Source organism: Equus przewalskii, chromosome 5 (genome assembly GCF_037783145.1).
Source record: "Equus przewalskii isolate Varuska chromosome 5, EquPr2, whole genome shotgun sequence".
NCBI classification, from domain to species: domain Eukaryota; kingdom Metazoa; phylum Chordata; class Mammalia; order Perissodactyla; family Equidae; genus Equus; species Equus przewalskii.
In genome coordinates, this window is record NC_091835.1 from 8,693,172 (window position 1) to 8,713,569 (window position 20,398).

General features: G+C 51.5%; 2 protein-coding genes across 2 annotated transcripts; one reads left to right on the plus strand and one right to left on the minus strand.

The window, feature by feature from the left end:
- Nucleotides 1-266: 266 nt before the first annotated feature.
- Nucleotides 267-4,470, minus strand: TUBA4A (tubulin alpha 4a). Its single transcript, XM_008529978.2, has 4 exons — nt 4,002-4,470; nt 2,001-2,223; nt 1,546-1,694; nt 267-1,306 (listed from the first exon to the last, which is right to left on the minus strand). The coding sequence occupies exons 1-4, from the start codon at nt 4,002-4,004 to the stop codon at nt 335-337; spliced, it is 1,347 nt and encodes a 448-aa protein (XP_008528200.1). The 5' UTR covers nt 4,005-4,470; the 3' UTR covers nt 267-334.
- Nucleotides 4,471-13,572: 9,102 nt separating this feature from the next.
- Nucleotides 13,573-19,261, plus strand: LOC103557443 (tubulin alpha-1D chain). The gene is made up of 4 exons (XM_070618369.1): nt 13,573-13,697; nt 16,769-16,991; nt 17,331-17,479; nt 18,227-19,261. Exons 1-4 carry the CDS (start codon nt 13,695-13,697, stop codon nt 19,208-19,210), a joined length of 1,359 nt encoding a protein of 452 aa, XP_070474470.1. The 5' UTR covers nt 13,573-13,694; the 3' UTR covers nt 19,211-19,261.
- Nucleotides 19,262-20,398: the final 1,137 nt, after the last annotated feature.

Consider the following 20,398-nt stretch of genomic DNA (forward strand, 5'->3'; position numbering starts at 1 on the left):
AGTGAAGACATATCCTTCAACAGCTTGTGGCGGGACAGACTGGTCCAGGATTCGGTCCTCATTACCTCCCTATCCTGGGTGCCCCTGAGATCTTACATCAAGAGGGTCATGTTTCCTGGGCCTGGCAAGGGCCCTTTGGCAGGTCTCACCTTCAGCCACAGAATGGAAAGGGTCATGAGCAGCAGATAGTGAGGGTGGCGGCAGCAGAAGCAGCACAAAGGGGAAGCAGCAGCAGCTCAAGTGCTCACAGAGGGGACAAGAAACCGTGCTTGGAGACTCTTTATTTTGAAAGGATTCTGCAATAAACATAGTGAGTGGGCTCCAGGCAGCTCTTCTATTCTTCTCCCTCATCCTCGTCCTCATAGGAGTCGATGCCCACCTCCTCGTAATCCTTCTCCAGAGCAGCCATATCCTCCCGGGCCTCGGAGAACTCACCCTCCTCCATGCCCTCACCCACGTACCAGTGCACAAACGCCCTCTTGGCATACATCAGGTCGAACTTGTGGTCCAGGCGGGCCCAGGCCTCGGCGATGGCAGTTGTGTTGCTCAGCATGCACACGGCACGCTGCACCTTGGCCAGGTCACCCCCGGGCACCACAGTGGGTGGCTGGTAGTTGATACCAACCTTGAAGCCCGTGGGGCACCAGTCCACGAACTGAATACTGCGCTTGGTCTTGATGGCAGCGATGGCGGCATTGACATCTTTGGGTACCACGTCTCCACGGTACAGCAGGCAGCAGGCCATGTACTTGCCATGACGGGGATCACACTTCACCATCTGGTTGGTAGGCTCGAAGCAGGCATTGGTGATCTCTGCCACTGACAGCTGCTCGTGGTAGGCCTTCTCTGCAGAGATGACTGGCGCATAGGTGGCCAGGGGGAAGTGGATGCGAGGGTAGGGCACCAGGTTGGTCTGGAACTCTGTCAGGTCCACGTTGAGGGCCCCGTCAAAGCGCAGGGAAGCTGTGATGGAGGAGACAATTTGGCTGATGAGGCGGTTGAGGTTGGTGTAGGTGGGGCGCTCGATGTCCAGGTTGCGACGGCAGATGTCATAGATGGCTTCATTGTCCACCATGAAGGCACAGTCTGAGTGCTCCAGGGTGGTGTGGGTGGTCAGGATGGAGTTGTAGGGCTCGACCACAGCCGTGGACACCTGGGGAGCTGGGTAGATAGAGAACTCCAGCTTGGATTTCTTGCCATAGTCGACAGAGAGCCGCTCCATGAGGAGGGAGGTGAAGCCAGAGCCAGTGCCCCCTCCAAAGCTGTGAAACACCAGGAAGCCCTGAAGACCTGTGCACTGGTCAGACTGAAAGACAAGAAAAAGAGCAATGTGGGTAGGGAAGGCGTCTGAGGAACACTATCTTCTGGTTCCACTAAACCCTAAAATATCTCAGGAGTCAGGGCAAAGATGAGTATTCTACAGCAGCAGCACACTCGAACACATACAGTTAGAAATGACCCCCTGATATGGATCTGGAAAAAACAAACGTTCCTGACCATTAACATCATCTCTAAAGCTCCCTGCCTTTTGTCCCAAATTCTCACCAGCTTGCGGATCCGGTCCAGCACGGGGTCAATGATCTCCTTGCCAATAGTATAGTGACCACGGGCATAGTTGTTAGCGGCATCCTCTTTTCCAGTGATGAGCTGCTCTGGGTGGAAGAGCTGCCGGTATGGGCCATTTCGGATCTCATCTGGAAGGGCATAAACCACATTAGGGCACAAACCACAAGGCTGTGCTCAGCAGGGACCTCCCTCCCCCAGGCTGGTGGCTGCGGTCGGGTGTTTGGAAGAGCTCATCCTTCTGCCAGCCTGAGATACCAGTGTGAGGGAGAAACCCAGACCTGCTGCCCAGACCGGCCTGCGATAAGTTTGCCTTCTTTAGCTTTAAACAGGGGAAGTTTTCAGGGCCAGGAAAGCCAGGTCTAGACCCCCTCCCTCCAGAGAGAAGCTTAGAGACACTCTCCACTCCCCTCAATTCCACCCCCTCTTCCTCTCACCAATTACAGTGGGCTCCAAATCCACAAACACTGCCCTGGGCACATGCTTTCCGGCACCGGTTTCACAGAAGAAGGTGGTGAAGGAGTCGTCCCCTCCTCCAATGGTCTTGTCACTGGGCATCTGCCCATCAGGCTGAATCCCATGTTCCAGACAGTAGAGCTCCCAGCAGGCATTGCCCATCTGGACACCTGCCTGCCCCACATGGACTGAGATGCATTCACGCTGAGGGATAGAGAGAGGGGAAACAGCATAAGCCCCACATCTAAAGTCCTCACCTGATGAGCCTCTCTCCCACCCTATCACCTACCAGCTAGGATGACTCACTTGGCAAAAGTGGAGGTTTGGGCTGGGCTGAGGTCAGAAGAGGCTGGCAGCCTGCCCAGGCTCCCCTGCATTGCACTTCCCAACCTTAGTCTACTACATGGGGACCTTGTCAAGAAAGAGCTGTGGCTCCTCATGACCCTGCCACATTCTCAGGATACTCAGGGAGGACAGAAAGGGCAAATGCATATGAGCAGGGCAGACACTGCAGTAACTGAGACAAGGATGAGTGACTTTCCACCTGTTCCTGACCCTACTCCCACAAACCAGCATCTCAAGAGCCTCAGAAGGCACAGAAGGCTTTCCCAGAGCAGGGAGGTAATAGCTAGAGGCCCCCACTTGGTTAATTCTTTGCTTTGAGGTTGAACAACTAGAATTTCACATTACTCTCCTTCTTTCTTTCCCGTGGGCTCCAGAGGTGTCTCTGCCTTGCAGTCTGGCATCAACTGACCACACTGGCCGTCAGGATGCCGTCTCCCCACCTGTAAATCCCATCTGGCTCTGGGGATCAATCCCATCTGGCTCCTTTCCCCACTTCCACCCCCCACACTCTGGGTGTCTTCACCACCTTCATCAATGCGCAGCCCTCACACAAATAGCACAGATGGCAGGTGCAGGCAATAAGGGGCAGGTGCGGGTAATAAGGGGCAACAAGCATGGTGGGCACTGGGGCACTCGCAGCCCTAGGCTTGACCCTGCCAGTCTGAAATTAACTCCTAAAGAGCCAAAGTGGTTCGGGCGCAGGGGTCGCCCAGCCTCCCTTCCCAACACCGAAATGGCGGGGTGACGGTTTCCAAATACCCAGAAAAGGAAGCGGAACCTGTGGTGAGGCCCCGGAGGTAACCCGCCCTGCCCTGGGTAGAGTGAGCGCCATCCTGCACCCCAGCCCTGCATTCGCCCCCCCCCCCCCCCCCCAGATTCTTTCCAGTTACATCCCAGCCGAAAGCGAGGATTGGATTTCGGCCGCGGTCCCTGGGCTATAAATACCACCCCCCTACACACCTCTCCCCCCTCCCCCCAACCTGGCCTCAGCCCGCGCTCTCGCTCAGCGCCAGCTGTCTCTGCCCGTCCGCGTACCCGAGCTCTGGCTGCAGAGGGGCCGGCTCGCCTCACGAGGCCGAACCCCATTCTTGCCACCCCTTCTGGCTCAGAAGCGGGGTGCTGAGTCACGGGGGTGGGGGGGAAGCGGGTAGGAGGGATGTACACAGTGGGAGGAAAAGGGGATGCTGGACCCAGTAATTTGACCCCTTTCCACCTTCCTGCTCCAAGCACGTGTTTAGTCAGTTCCAAGGACCGCGGGGAGGGGGAAGACGCTAGGGACAGGGGGCAGCCAAGCGGGTCCTCCTTCGCCCGCGGAAAGGACCGGGCGCGGGACCGCGTGACTCCCTTCCGGAGGGTTAGGGCACAAATACTTGGTGGAGCAGGAGAAGATTTCCAGGAGGAGTCGTCTCTGCTAGTGAAGAATCCAACCCCACGCCATCTCCCTTCCCCAGACTCCGAAAGTGGACGACACGGCTCGGCCAAAGTCACCAGGAGGGGGTGGGGGGAATGCAAAAACCCTCGCATCTCCTCGACACCCGGAACGCGGGATGGAGGGCCCCGAGCATCCCGGGAGGGAGCGTCCCCGAAGAAGAGGGGCAATTAGGGGACGGGTGCGACCCCAGCGGGGCCGCACTCACCATGGCGAGTCGGGCGGTGAGTCTCACGTAGAGTCCGGGTGACGGGTCTCGGTGAGAAGTGCGCTAGCTGCAGTGCCGCACCGCCCTTATAGGCGAGGGGCGGGCCCGCGCGCTCCGCTCGCCCAATAGGGGATGGGAGGCCCGGAGGCCACGCCCCCGAAGGGCAGGCAGCCCCGAGGGGTGGGGTCAGGCGGTTCCCCTCCCCCTACCGGACCTGGATCTCTCACCTGTCCAACTTGGGTTAGGTGTAGCCGCCCGGGCTTTAACCCTTCGCTCCCGGGTTTGAGCCGACGCTCCGGGTTCCCCAGCTCCGCTGCGGGGACGCAGGGCGCGGGGCCAGCGCGCGTGCCGCCTGCACCTGCGTCATGGGGGCGCCCGTCGCTCAGGTGTTCTGATTTGGGCCGAAGGCTGTAGAGGCTGTCCTTCCTAAGTGGCTGCAGCCGGCCTTCGCCCGTGCCCTCCCCGCCCCGCCTCCCTGGAGGCTCTGGCTGACCGCCTGGCTCTAGCCCCGGAAAGCTCTTGCAGCGGCACGCGGCCTGCTGGTCCCCGGCCGGGACGGCTGGCCTTCGCCAACGCCTGCGGGCGGCCGAGGACCGGGGGCTGCACAGCCTGAGCCCCAGGATGCCGATCTCTTAAGCTGCCCCGCAAAGCCAAGCCCCGCAACCTGTCTGCTAGGGCTGACCCAGGGAATCTGCTGCGGGTCCCCAGCTGCCCACCGGTCAGCGGCTCCGTCATCATCGCCGTCACTATTAGCGAGCCCTGGCCGCTGCCACCTGCCCGCTTTCCTGCTGCCAGAACCGCCGGCGCTCTGGACTGAAGCTCTCAGGACCTGGATTCGCATCCTGACTGCCCTACGTGACCTTGGGCAAGGGACTTAACCTCACCGAGTCCTTGGCATCTTCGTTGGTGACAAGCAGACAACGATTCCACCCTGAAAGCATTGTTGTGAGGTCTCAAAATGTTGACTCTGAAGAGGGAAAAAGGAAAATGGAGATTCTGATATCAGGGCTGATTTTGACTTTCCTATCCTGTTTGTAAGCCACGTGCAGGATGGGCCACCTGCATCTTTTTTTTTTTAATTTTAATTATCTTATTGAGGTCATATTGGCTTACAACATTGTGTAAATTTCAGGTGTACATCATTGTATTTCAGTTTCTGTATAGACTGCATTGTGTTCACCACCAACAGTCCAGTGTGTGTCTGTGTGTGAAGACTAGCCCTGAGCCAACATCTCTTGCCAATCTTCCTCTTTTTGCTTGAGGAAGATTGCCGCTGAGCTAACATCTGTGCCAATCTTCCTCTATTTTGTGTGGGATGCTGCCACAGCATGGCTTGATGAGCAGTGCTAGGTCTGCACTGGGATCCCAACCCGCAAACCCCATGCCGCCAAAGTGGAGTGCGTGACCTTAACCACAGACCTGCCCCTGCCACCTGCATCTTAACACCTGCCTCAGTGGTCAGGCGGAGCCCTCAGCAGAAGCTCTTCCTTCTTTCTACCTTTCATTTTCATTTCTTGCGAGAATGGGCTTTTCAATCTACTTCTGCTTTCCCTTAACATACCTTACATGTTCTAGCTGTCTCCCTTCACTGGGGAAATCATCAGGAAATGCCCCATGTGCCCAATGGCACATCCTTTAAAAGCAGTCTCCCAGGCTAGTCACTTGGAAAAGATTGCCTCTGCTACAATAGTGCTCCCTAGGGCCCAGGCTGTGTGACAATACAACACAACAGGATAAAATAACTAACAATGGCAACTTTTGACCAACAACATAGCCAATTGACATTTTACTTAGGCAAGGGGTGGAAAGGAATACAGGAAATATGACAAGGTCTCTCTTCCCGGTAGACTTGCCATCTGGTTGGAAGAACAAGACTCATTCGTAAGAAAGAAAACTGACAAGGGCATAGAGTGAGGCTGCTGTGGGAAATGGGGTCATGGTCTCTACAGAGCAAGGACCTTGATGATTACAGGACGCATGGCCTCTTGCAGACTTTCCCCACACTCTTTTTTCCTGTCCACCTCCACCCCAGCAGAGTGAGTGTCATAAGAGACTTGAGCTGTCTTAGCAAAACCCTAAACCTCTTTGACCTTCAGGTTCAGGTTCTTCATTTGTAAAATGGGGATAACAACTTCGGGTTGTGAGGACCAGATACATTTGGGAATGTGTACATACACAGCAAAGCACTGTGTAAGCAGCTGACTGCATTCCTAGAGCATTTTATTCATTTATTTTAGCGTGGGTGGCTCATGATGCTGCAATTATTTGTGTGCATGCCCATCTTACTAGATAGCAAATCTGTTGAAGATAAGGACTTTTTCTTATTCATGTTTGTGTCCCTAGTTCCTAGTATGGTGCTTAGCACATGGCAAGCATTTGCTAAATGTCAGATGAATTGTTTCACTTCAGAGCTGGGACTAAAATTAGGGCAGAACTCTAAGAAGCCAGCAGTTGCAAATTGGCAGCCAGAAGGCCAGATTTCCTCTCAGAAATGTTTTGTTTGACCTTCGCAGTGTTAACTCGCATAGTGTTTAGAATATGAAAAAAAATCAGGAATTGGGGCATCCCCAAGACCACTCCCATGCAAGGAGATCTGCTGGAAGGACTCACAGGACTTAGCATAAGGATGTACTCCCAGCTAAGGTTTATTACAGTGAAGTAGGAAGGTTGCACAGCTGGGTCAGGAGAGAAGGCACAGCAGTCTGAAGGAATCTCTGCCCTCTGCCTCCCATGAGGGCTCACACGGTGTACTTTTCCTCTAAAGCGAAAATGGAGCAACATTCCCTGCAGTGTTTCTGCCCAAGGAAGCCCACTAGAGACTCAGCTCCCAAGGCTTTTAGTGGGCGCTGATCACACAAGCACCTCTACTTTGCACATACCAAAATTCCAGACTCCAAGAAGAAAAGCAGGTGTTCAGCATAAGCCGTATTGTTTACACCCACAGCGTAGGCACAGCAAACCCTCCTCATCAGTTAACTGTTACCTGGGAGCACCCTAAGAGTGGAGTTCCAAGATGCTAAGGGCCAACCTTGCCAGCAGGACTTTCTAAGGATAGCATTCTCAGGCTGCTGTTATGTTAACTCTTTTCTGCACAGTCGTATAAAAATCCATATTTCTAGCTTATCTTGAAACGAATTGGAAGATCTGGCTATACCAGGCGTGCATCCCCATTTAGCAACTGTAATAGGCAGAATCACAGCCCCGAAAGCTGTCCACACCCCAGTCCCTGGAGCCTGTGACTATGCTACCTTACACAGCAAAAGACGTTACAGATGTTACTAAGGTAAAGATCTTGAGACAGGGAGATTATTCTGGATTTTCTGGGTGGGCCCCATGTAATCACAAGGGTCCTTATGAATGGAAGAGGGAGGCAGGAGAATGAGAGTCAGGGAAGGAGAGGGCAGAAGCAGAGGTCCGAGGGACGTGATTATTGGCTTTCAAGATGGAAGGAAGCCATGAGTCAAGGAATGTGGGCAGCCTCTAGAAGATGGGAAAGGCAAGGAACAGATTCTCTTCTAAAGTCTCTAGAAGGAAGGCAACCCTGCCAACACCTTGAGTTTATCCCTAAATAGGTTCTGCTACCAATCCCAACATGATCGGGGGGCTTCCCCACACACCACCAAGCAATTCTCAGATGCCAGCAGAGTGTCCGAGAATTCAACTCAATTCTGGCACTATCTACCCAGAGATAGCATCAGATTCTACAGGTTGAGGGCTCAGTCCTACAAGACTGCCCACCCCCCAACTTCAGATGCCAGTCACAAGCCCAAGTTGTTACCTGTGCTTCTGACCCACCAGCTACAATTGGAGGTTCCAATGACCCCCTCCAACTCAGGATGCCAATTGCAAGTCCAGGTTGTTACCTGTACTTCTAATGGACTGGCTATAAATGAGAGGTTCCCACAACCCCCTCCTCAGGTTCAATTAATTTGCTAGAGCATATCACAGAGCTCAGAGAAACATTTTACTTACTGGATCGCTGGTTTATTATAAAAGGCTATAAATCAGGAATAGCCAGATGGAAGAGATACATACGGCAAGGTATGGGGAAAGGGCATATAGCTTCCATGCCCTCTCCAAGTGTGTCACTCTCCCAGCACCTCCATGTGTCACCAAACTGGAAGCTCTCTGAACCCCATCCTTTTGGGTTTTTATGGAAGCTGCATTACACAGGCATGATTTGATTAAATCATTGGCCATTGGTGATTGAACTCAATCTTCAACCCCTCTCCCCTCCCTAGAGGTTGGGGGGATGGGACTGAAAGTTCCAACCCTCTAATCGAATGGTTGGCTCCACTGGCAACCAGCCTCCAACCTTAGGTGCTTTCTAAAAATCACCTCATTAACATAACAAAAGACACCATTATCATTCTCAACACTTATAAAATTCCAAGGGTTTTGGGAGCTGTGAGCCAGGAACCCTGGACCAAGACCAAATATATATGAGAAACATTATTTTGGTCATCTAAATAAACAAATATATATTTTTCTTATAAATCACAATATTGCAATCCCCATAAGACCTATGTTGGATTTCTGATCTCCAGAACTATAAGATAATAAATTCGTGTTGTTTTAAGCTACTAAGTTTGTAACAATTTGTTACAGCAGCACTATGGCAACAAATGGAGCTCGGTGGTGGGTACCCTCTTAGCATGGGCGACGAGCTGCTCCAGTTCACCCAATCTCATCACTCTGTCTCCCTGACACAGAAGACGACTGTCTGTTGCCATTTAATATCATCTGCTCAACCCACGTTACACATTGGCCCCTGTAGCAGGGAGCTTACAACCCCTGAGCAGGCCTTCTGGAAGGGAAAATGGAGAAGACAAGGGTGCAGGGAGAAATGCCTAAGGCGTATTCGTGGACTACAGATTCTGTTTCTGATTGTGTGTGCCCGTGCATGCGTGCTCACTCACATGTACACATGACTGTGAGTGTCTATGTATCTCCTCAGGATGTATACAGATCCTCTGAATTAGGGCCATAAGCTGTGGGTGGGTATGTAGGTGATGGTCCATATTACCAGACTGAAAACTTGTAGACATTCACATACAGGTACAGAATCTAGAAGATGGTGCCAGGCACTTCTTCACTCTTATTGAATCATGGCTCAATCCATATACCCTACCTGGGTCTCCAGTTGGCCACTCTCTCTTTGGCTCTCTCTCCCTCTTCCCCTGCCCATTGTTATCCCCATCTTTTCTAACACCTTCCTAGAGTCTCGCCTCCATCTTGGAGCAGTGCAGCAAAGTCCTCAAAGTTGAAAATGTCTCCACCGATTCCATCTGGAAGAGTGGAGCTGAGCCTTAGTGCACGTCCTTCCATTTTTTCAGGCTGGAGCATCTCCCAGCTGTCCTCCTTCTCACGGCACAATCTTTCCAAAGGGATTTCTCCACGTTTTCTCTTCTCCCCCATGGTCCATGCCAGCTTGGTTCACACGCTCCACTGAGATGCTCTTGACAATGTCTCTAGTGACCTCCATCTTGCCAAAGCCAAAGGTCACATCTCTCTGTTTTTCTCAGCCTCTCAGCAGTGTTTGTCATAGTTGATACTTCCTTCCTCCTTGAAACACTTTCTTCTTGGCTTGGATGACACCTCCCTCTTCTGGTTTTTGTCCTGGCCACTCGTTCATGGTCTTTGATGGCTTACCTCTAAAGGCTGTTCCCCCAGGCTTAGGCCCAGGGTCTCCCTTTTCTTCATGTGTTTCTCTTCCCAAAGGAGCAATTGTTAATGGTGAGTGGAGTATATGTGGTTTTATTAACCCCATAAAAATAATAATCTCTAATTTGGGGTATATTTTTAAATGTCCTTAATAAAAAGTTATTGTAACATTTTGAGGGTTATTCAAAATGGGATACAGCTAGAATCTATACATTCCCAAACCATAATGAAAGAATAGAATAAAAAGAAAGAAATATTATCTATATACAGATGACTCTCAAATTTATGTCTCCATTTTGGACCTCTCCTCTGAACTTCAGACTATTTGCCTTCTTGACATGGTTACTTGAAAGCCTATCAGACATCTCAAACAACCATTCAAAGTAGAACTCTCAATACCCTATCCTCACCTCACTCCCTGCCAAACCCACTTCTGTTGCTTCCAAGTCTAAGAAAACAACATCACCTTCCACCCGTGATTAAGTTAAAAACCTAGGGTCATCATGCATTCCTCCTTTCCTTTCTCCTCCCTGTCTTTTATTAGCTAGAATTTTTTGGCTGCAAATAACGGAAAGCCTAATTAATATCGACTTAAACAATGAGGATATTTGTTATCCCGCAAGAAATCTGAGTATAGGGTGGTTCCAGGGTTGATCCAGTGATGTCACCAATAATTCCGGTATTTCCAGCTTTCTGCTCTGGCATCCTCAATGGGCTGGTGATGTCTTCCCTTATGATCACAAGATGGCTGCAGCAGCTCCAAGAGTCGTGTTTTCATATGACACTGTCCTAAGGCAGGAAACAGCGGTTTCCTTTCATCTCTCATTTTATCAGGGAGAAAAACCTTTCCTTAAAGCACCCTTGCAGACTTCCCCTTATATCTCGCTAGCCCCATGACTGAACCAGTCGCCGGAAGGAGGGAATGGAATGTCCATGGATGATTTAGACTATTCTATAGTTTAGACCTCACCTCTAGGTGTGGGGAAAGGTCATCTTCCTTGAGCAAGTGGAAAGGTGGATAATTAAGCAAAATCAGGACCCTGCCAGCTAAGAAGCAGTTGAGGCAGGGAGTACATAAGGATGTTGGGGAGGTCTGCACACCTATATTCACGTGTCCTACCACTTTATTTCAAACCCAGCCGGTTCCCACCATCTCCCCTCTGGTCCACTCTCCCAGACCCTCATTTCTGGATGCCTGCAGTAGCCTCCCAACCAGCTTCCTGCTTCTGCTCTTGAACCCCTATAATGCATCCTCCACACAGCAGCTGCAATGATCTCTTTAAAACAAAGTAGGCAATGATGCTTGCTTACAACCCTCCCATTGCACGCGCAACAAATCCATTCTGCTTCCAAGGCTCCCTTGCCTCTGTGATCTCATCTTTTATAGCTCCCCTCCTCCCTCCCTCAGTTTCCTTAAATGCACGGGGCTCGCTCCTCCCTAGGAACCTTTGCATTTGCTGTGCTCTCTGCCTGGAGCACTGGTGTCCAGATCTTGCCATTGCTGACTCCTTGTCATTCAGTCCCAGTTCAAATGTCACCTTCTTAGAGAGCTGCTTCCCCTCAGGAGTAGCCCCCTTCCCTTTCTGTGCCATTATCCTGTTTTGTTTTCTTCATGTGTTTATTGCTATCGGAAACTGTCTTTTTGATTTACTCATGATCTGTCTGCCCCATGAAAATCTAAGCTCCTTGAGAGTACAAACTCTTTTGTCCTCCATGGATCCCTCGTGCCTGGAACTGTGCTTAGCGCATAGCAGACACTCAAAAAATATTCGTTGAAGGAATTCAGAGTATTGACTGCCTCTTGTTTTATAATTTAGATACCTGAATAGGCTTATAAAATCTCAGTGTCTTTACTCTGTTTTACATAACACCCCTCATCCCACTTGCCTTTAGGGTAATTTTCTTTCCAGAGTTGGCGATCCCCAGGCTGACTCTGAGACGCCCAACTTCAAAGACCAGCTGGGAGAAGTTGAAGTTCTGGACAAGAGAGTTTCAGGTCCGGGGGCCCTCCGGGCCCCAGATCTCTCCATCTGGCTAATAATCCCTCAGGATGATAATTCCTGAGGTCTACGGCTTCACGAATCAGCCCACTAAGAGGCTGGGCTTCCTTACTTTGAAGTGTTGGTTGGCTGTGTCTTTGCTCTGGGGATCTTGGCCTCTTGGTTCCAGGTGGAGAGAGAAGACTTCAGTCCACAGCCAAAACCAGAGTTAACTATCGTGATCTGCTGGGTCACTCCTTGGAGCATTGTGATGAGAAGCGCTCTGAGAAAGCAGCTACCTCAATATAATTCGCCCCCCTCCTCCCCAATTTGCCACAGTGACTGAAATGTCACCTTAGTAACCACTTCCTGGATAGGGTTGCCAGATAAAATTGTTTCATTTGCTAAATCTGGCAACCGTATTCCTGGTCGTGGTTGCTATCTGGAAGTGGCCAGAGAGAGAGAGTATGTTTTCTGGGCAGCATTAGGGTCCATTTGAGGTCAGTGGTCATGGATTTGAAGTCAGATCAGTCAGCATGGTTCTGGGTTTTTCTACAGCTACTGCTTAGCTGGGTCAGAGCAGGCTCAGAGGTGGTGAAGAAATCGATTTGACAAGGGTTGCGGTTGAGTCAAACAAGAATACTGAAGCCGGAGGGAGGCCAGGGAGTTGAGAGGTGTGCAAGAGAGTGATGACCACTGACCTTGGAATTTAAGACTGGAAGGAAGGAAATGAAGACGTGGGGAGGACAAGAGACAGGAAAAACTCTGCCACGTGGAAAGAGGAGCAGCACTGAGACCGAGTCCCAGATGAATCTTAATTCCACCACTGATTAACCTCCATGGGGCCTTGAGTAAGACACGAGATGCTTCCATTTCCTTTTCTTCACCGTGGGAATGGAGGCCCTGCCTTGCCTACCTCACAAAGTTATTGAGGGACTCAAAGGAGATAAGGAGGGACACCGCCTTAAGAACTACAAAGCAGGATACAAATGTGACTAACAATTTTTTTTTTTTAGGAAGATTGGCCATGAGCGAACATCCGTGCCCATCTTCCTCTGTTTTATATGTGGGGCACCTGCCACAGCACGGCTTGATAAGCAGTACACGAGGTCCATGCCCAGGATCCCAACGGGCAGACCCCGGACCATCAAAGCGAATGCTTGAACCTAACTGCTACACCACCAGGCCGGCCCCGTGATTATCGTTTTTATTTCATAACTTTGCCTAGGGCCATAGGGAGACTCCCTCTGTGGGGAAACCAGGCCGGGCCAGACCAGCAAGGACTTGCACTGGATTAAGGAGAGACACTTGCGAATAGTCCTGGGCTCCTGCTCGTCGTCCTGCTTCCCCATGGAGAAGAACAGCAATTCTAGACAACGCACTGAAGAAAGTTGATCTTCTTTGATCCACACAACACTACCTCTCCCCATTCTACAGATGAGAAAACTGAGGCAAAAAAAAGGTCAAGTGCTGGAGACCCAGCTAGCAGAGAGCCCTAGCTCCCTATGTTCTAGGATATTCTGAGTTCCCACCCAGAAGGCCCTGAGCCTTGGTCTCTTGCCCTAGGACTCCTCATTCCTGGTTCACTGCAGACTCTTCTTAGCCCCATCCCCACTCCCCTTCTAGTCCTCACCAATGCGGGGGTGGGGGGGGGGGAGGCTGGTGCTGGAGCTGGGGCAAGGGGAGAGGGGCCTTGACTTTTAAATCCCCTCCCACTTGTGAGGACTTGGCTTTGCCACCAGGAAATGGGATTGTATGATTGAGCAACAGACACCATGCACCCAGGGGCCTGGATACCTGTGTGGGGTTACCAGCTGAGGCCCTCCTCTGCCCACCCCACCTGTCTCCCTGTTTGGGGCCGGGGCCCAGTGCTTGCCTGCTGCAGGGTAACCAAGTCAACAGGTCTGCCCTCCCGGGGACGTTTCTAACAACATTCCCCTACTGAGAGCCGACCAGAGACTATAAAGAGGCTGGTGGCTCCCGGCCTCTCACAGACCCTTCCCTGCTTCCCACCAAGCAGCAGACCCCAGCCAGACCCCAGCCAGGCAGCATGGTGAGTAGGGGTGGGGGCTGAGCATGCAAGTGAGGGTCCCAGTGGGCCAGGTGGGTGGTATGAGGGACTCTTGGGAGTCTCAGAGTTCATGGGGCTCCAGTGTGTGGGAAGGTAAGGAAGAGGAGAGGGGAAGAGACTTCCAGATGTGAGCATCGTCTGCCAGGTGTGCTGGCATGTGGGGGCGTGCGCAGGGCATGGAGAGGGAGAGGGCAATGGTAGCCAGGAGGAGGGCTGCCAAAGGTTCTGAATTTAGGGGTAGGAAGTATGGGGTGAGCAGGACTGGAGCAGAAAGTGCAAGCACTTTCCTACAAACCAGGGGCCCCGGCAGATTCACTGTTGGCTTCGGGTCCCACCTCCCAGCTGTGGGGACACGTCTCACAGCCTTGCCCATCTGCTCACCTTTGACCTCTTGTTTGGGAAACATATCAGTGGGGAGAGGGAGGAGGAGAAAGGAGAGGGAGGGTGCTCCCATTTATGGGGAGCTGGCTGTGTGGGGTGGGGGTGGGGGGCTCATTCAACATCTTTTACCCATCTCCCCACCAGGCAGGACAGAAGAGCAGTTAAGAGCATGGTTGGAGGCAGGCTGTCCCCACTCTGAATATTCCTAGTCTTGCTCCTGACCTTGAGCTAGTTGCTTAACCTCTCTGAGAGTCCATTTCCTCATCTGTAAAATGGGGTAACAGAAGCACCTATCTAAGGGGATCGTTGTGAAGATTAAATGAGATGGTGTATGTGAGGCCTCAGCACAGTGCCTGGCACCTAATTAACGTGTAGGAACTAAACACCATTGCGACAAAGCCTGCCGACTACGAGATTATCCTATTTTCACAGTCAAGAAAAGGTGGCTAGAGCAGCTGAGGTGAAGTAACTTGTCTGAGGTCAGAGAGGGATGGGGGTCTGAGGCCGAGTCTGTGTGATTCCAGGGGCTGAGCTCTTTGCCCCAAACCTGCTGCCCCACAGAATTTTCCAGCAGCTCAGGCATACCTGAGAGGTCAGAGACGCCTTGTGTGGTGGCGGGCAGGGTGGTGTCCGGCTATGTAGATCTGTCTGCAGAGATCTGGGCAGGCTCTGAGGGGCAGCAACCGGCGCTGAACTCATCAGGTGACCGGTGAGCCGAGTCAGCCTTCCCTCCCAGACCTGGGGATCTCTGGAGTCCTTGTGTCCCTAAATCCCTCCCAGCTTAATTCATTACCTTCTCTTACGTGACACCAGGGATTGGGGTTGAAAAATTAGTAAGAGGACCCCATAGGTATGGGTCATCCTAGTATGTGTCATGCAACGAGCAGGACAATTTGCAGGCATTCTTTCATTCAATCCAAATCATAATTCTAGGAGGGAGCTCTTTTTATCGCCCATTTCACAGGGGAGGCCGCCCACAGAGAGGGTAAGACTCTTGCTCAAGGCAAGCAGAGAGGTAATGAGGCTGGTTACACACGATTTATGGATTAATCCCTGTCATCTCAAAATCATAAGTAGTCAAAACCCCTGTGTCATATTTAAAAAGTCAGTGAAGTGTCAAATTTATGGGGAGCGCATCCTCATGAAAAAATTAGGAAATATTTCAGACATGCAAAAAAGGTAGAAAGAATAAGACCATAAACACCTGCTACTCAGCTTAAGAAACAGAATCCCTCTCTACTGGCGTTCACCTCCCTCCACTACCAGAGCAAACCATTATTCCAAATTTGGTGTTAATATTTTCCCTTGCTTTCTTTATTTTTGTAATATGCACACATTACAAGAATTTACAGTGAATATATAAATTTGTCTGTAAATGATGCATAGTATTGATTTACAAGTTAAAGATGTAAGGTATCATATTGTACGCTTCTTCTTAATTTGCTTTTTTTCCGGGTAAGAATTTTTTCTTGGCGAGATTCTTATAGTTCACCCATTTCCACTTCTGAATCATTCTTTATCCGTTTTCTCCTGTTGAAGGACGTTCAGTTGCCTTCGGTTGCTATGGTGCTGTGACTGTTCTCGCACCTGTTTTCTTGTTTACCTGTGAGAATTCTCTAGAGCAAGAGCATCTTCAGCTTTCCTAGATATTGCTGAATTACTTTCCAAAAGAGATGCATCACTTTAGGCTTCTACCAGCAGTATGAGTTCCCATTTCTCCATGCCCTCCACATGATTAAGACTTCAAGTTTGGGGAAATTTGATGGATGTACTCGTTTTGTTTTTAGTCTGCGGTAATTACTTCTCAAGCAGACCTGGGAGACACACCCTGGTATTCCCACTTGCCACACTGTCGCATCTGTTAACATATGCAGCCGTCTCTTCCCTAGACAGTGAGCTACCCGAGGGCAGGGACTGGTGGCAAGGGTTCTGTATCCTTAGTGTCAGCACGGTGTTTGGCAGATGTAGAGGCTCAATAAATGTTTAATGAAGCAAGAGGGTCAAGCCTTCTTGATTCCCATGGAACTCCCCAGGAAGGGCACTGACCTTTCCCTTTTCTAGGACCAAGCAGGTTATCCCAGTTCTGCTTCAGGGCCCAAGAGTTGTTTACTACCAGCCTCGAATCACGTGGGGAAGAACTTTCCCCCCAGGCCCACTCTGCTCCAGAACCACGCACCCTCAAGAGAGGAAAGAACGTTCATTCCAGCCCGCTCTTCCCTTCCTCACTGGCACTGTAGCTGTAACACGAATCTAGAGTTCTTTCTGCTTTCTAAACCTCTTCCTTTTCTCTGACCCCTGAAACCTGACTAGGATCTTGCTTCCCTCACCAACGGCCCCTAATTTCTTTCTGAACATGAGTGGGTTGACTATCGTGCTCTGTCAGACTCGTTTGACCCCCTTAACATTCCTCAAGATGCTTAGTCACTGAGCAAGACTCTATAATCTTAGAACTGCCCACATCTTCTGCTTCCCTTGGGGTTTTGGCTCAGCCCCCGGAGGCAATGCCTGTCGGTCCTCAAAGCACTAGTAAATGCTTAAACATAGAAGGTGGGGCAGGGGGACCAGGGTCCAGGAAACTTTGCCCTCAGCCAGAGAACTGCTCAACGAAGGAAGCCAGGATTCGTGTCCAGGCATGATATGCTAAGGGTATTCTCTGCCCTTTGCCCACTCAGCGTGAGTGCATCTCAGTCCACGTGGGGCAGGCCGGCGTGCAGATCGGCAATGCCTGCTGGGAGCTCTACTGCTTGGAACATGGGATCCAACCAGATGGGCAGATGCCCAGCGACAAGACCATCGGGGGAGGGGACGACTCTTTCAACACCTTCTTTAGTGAAACTGGGGCTGGAAAACATGTGCCCCGGGCAGTGTTTGTGGATCTGGAGCCCACCGTGATTGGTAAGTGACGATCAGTCCCTGCCGTGGCCTCCTCCCGGGGACCACAGCAAGTCCTTCTCCATAATGAGAGCACTGGAGTTTGGGGTTCCCAGTTGCTACAGCCAATTAGAACTCCAGATCTTCAGAACCACTGTCACTCAGCTCCAGAGTCTCAAAATCACTCCACATCTCTTTCTTTTTCATTGAAGAACACTTAAAGTCAAGGGCAATAGCAGTAACCTGAATGGGGCTCCTCCAGGGCAGGACCTGGGACATGGTGACCCCACCCCTTCTGGGTACCCTGGGGCCCAAAGAGCCAGGCTGAAAGGAGAGGGGGCCCTAAAACTCCTCCCACTGCAGATGAGGTTCGGACAGGCACGTACCGCCAGCTCTTCCATCCAGAGCAGCTCATCACTGGCAAGGAGGATGCAGCCAATAACTATGCCCGAGGCCACTACACTATTGGAAAGGAGCTCATCGACCTAGTGTTGGACCGAATTCGGAAGCTGGTAAGAGAAGGACTGGGGGTGGGGAAGGGGGAATCTGGATTTGTAAAGTGGTCTGGAGACCAGATGGGAGGAGGGCAGCAATCAGCCTTTGGGAGAGCCTCCTGGACAAGTCTTAAGCATGCAGGATCAGGACTAGTGGGGAGGGGAGGCAAGGAAGAGGCTCCAGGCTGGAGCTGAGTTTCCTCTTTATCTCCTATAACGCTGGGCAGAGTGGCCCCCAGGACAAACACGTCCATGGGCTGCCTGGTGAAGCCATGGGGGTCCATAGGCATTCCCAGAATAGCAACTTGTATTGTAGGAATGTGGGCAGAAGACCCTGTGAAAAACAGGGATGCAAACAAAGCCAGCCCAAGGCTCTGTGATCGACTTTGGCCTCCACCGAGGATGGGGATCAGGTTCCTGGATGGTTGATCTTAGTGGACAAACCCTTTAGAAACATCTGAAGTTAAATCAGGGGCCACGAGTATGAAGCTGCATGGAGTTGGCAAGTTATGATGACAAGAACAACTAAATGAGAAGATTCAAGAGAGCTGCCTGTTAGAGGCCTCAGAAGGTTTTAGAGAGGAAGAGGGACAAGGAGGAGAGAGAGTGGGCCCTCCCTATGAGGATCTGTTTTGTACTGTTGGGAAAAAGTCTTCCAAGGATTTTATGAAACTTTTGGAGGAATTTGAAACAGTACAAGCTGGCTCTTTCCTGTTTGTCAGCTGTGCTTCACGTCCCACGTTTCTCTTTGCCTTCACTTTCTAGGCTGACCAGTGCACAGGACTCCAAGGATTCCTCATTTTCCACAGCTTTGGAGGGGGCACTGGCTCTGGCTTCACCTCCCTCCTCATGGAGCGGCTCTCTGTCGACTATGGCAAGAAATCCAAGCTGGAGTTCTCTATCTACCCAGCCCCCCAGATTTCCACAGCCGTGGTCGAGCCCTACAACTCCATCCTGACCACCCACACCACCCTGGAGCACTCAGACTGTGCCTTCATGGTGGACAATGAAGCCATCTATGACATCTGCCGTCGCAACCTGGACATCGAGCGCCCCACCTACACCAACCTCAACCGCCTCATCAGCCAAATTGTCTCCTCCATCACAGCTTCCCTGCGCTTTGACGGGGCCCTCAACGTGGACCTGGCAGAGTTCCAGACCAACCTGGTGCCCTACCCTCGCATCCACTTCCCCCTGGCCACCTATGCGCCAGTCATCTCTGCAGAGAAGGCCTACCACGAGCAGCTGTCAGTGGCAGAGATCACCAATGCCTGCTTCGAGCCTGCCAACCAGATGGTGAAGTGTGATCCCCGTCATGGCAAGTACATGGCCTGCTGCCTGCTGTACCGTGGAGACGTGGTACCCAAAGATGTCAATGCCGCCATCGCTGCCATCAAGACCAAGCGCAGTATTCAGTTCGTGGACTGGTGCCCCACGGGCTTCAAGGTTGGTATCAACTACCAGCCACCCACTGTGGTGCCCGGGGGTGACCTGGCCAAGGTGCAGCGTGCCGTGTGCATGCTGAGCAACACAACTGCCATCGCCGAGGCCTGGGCCCGCCTGGACCACAAGTTCGACCTGATGTATGCCAAGAGGGCGTTTGTGCACTGGTACGTGGGTGAGGGCATGGAGGAGGGTGAGTTCTCCGAGGCCCGGGAGGACATGGCTGCTCTGGAGAAGGATTACGAGGAGGTGGGCATGGATAGTGTGGAGGGGGAGGGAGAAGAAGAGGAGGGCGATGAATATTAGGGGAATCCTGCATGTCTGTCCTAAATAAAGTGCTGTGGACTTATGGTCTCACAACTGTCTTTTTCTCTTGGGAAAAACTATGGGAGGAGGGCTTCTTCACGAGAGAGATAAGGGGCCAGCCCCATGGCTGAGAGGTTAAGTTTGCGCGCTCTGCTTTGGTGGCCCAGGGTTTGCTGGTTCGGATCCTAGGCATCACCGTGGCACTGCTCATCAAGCCATGCTGCAGTGGCACCCCACATGGAACAACCAGAAGGATGTACAGCTAGAACATACAACTAAGTATGGGGGGTTTGGGGAAAAGAAGAAGAAGGAAAAGAAAGAAGATTGGCAACAGATGTTAGCTGAGATGTTAGACAATCTTAAAAAAAAAAATCAGAGAATTAAAAAAAAAAAAAGGGAGAGAGAGAGAGAGAAATAGGAAGGCTGATGTCTCGGCCTGGGTTCCCCAGAAAGCAGATCTCATTTCAGAGTTCATTAAAGAGTACAATTCCAGGGAGCAGAATGGGGGCCAAGGGGAGTAAAGCAGAGAAGGAGGGAGAATTCGCCCTAAAGAAGACGCAGCCAAATAAATGGCATCTCAGAACCATTTCTTGGGTGAGGCGGTAGGAGCGGAGTTGAGGGTGGGGGAATTTATTCACTGGCTCCATCCTTCTATTGGTTAAACCTTCACCCCAGCGAGCATGAACTCCCCTGCACTTCCGGGCTGCACACATTTGGGCTGCAGGGTCAATAGGGAAACCCTGGACCCTGGAGATGAGGTGCTTGTTAAGCTGCTTGTGTGTGAAGTTGGTCCCCGCTGCACAGGGCTGCAACATGCGCCTGGTGAGGCCAGGAGGGTCTGAAGTGGTGCCTTAGAGCAGCCTGACATAGCAGGTGCTCACTCGCCCATCCTACAGATCTGGAGTTTGTCTTCTTCAGGCAGCAGGTGTGGGTGTAGAGAGTCCAGAAGCTGGCATTAAGGCAGAACAGTGGCACAGTGGCAGCAACAATGGAGGAATGCCTTGGGACAGGGTGCTTACCTCCAAGGAATCTCCATCAGCACTCACTACTTTTTGATAAAGACAATTGACATCTCTTAAATCCTATGCCGTGTGTTATGCAAGCACAGCTTCAAGCCTCCACTTCCAACCAGATGGCCGCCCCTAAAACCCTTGTATACGGACTTTCCATAGCCCCTGTTGGGCTGGC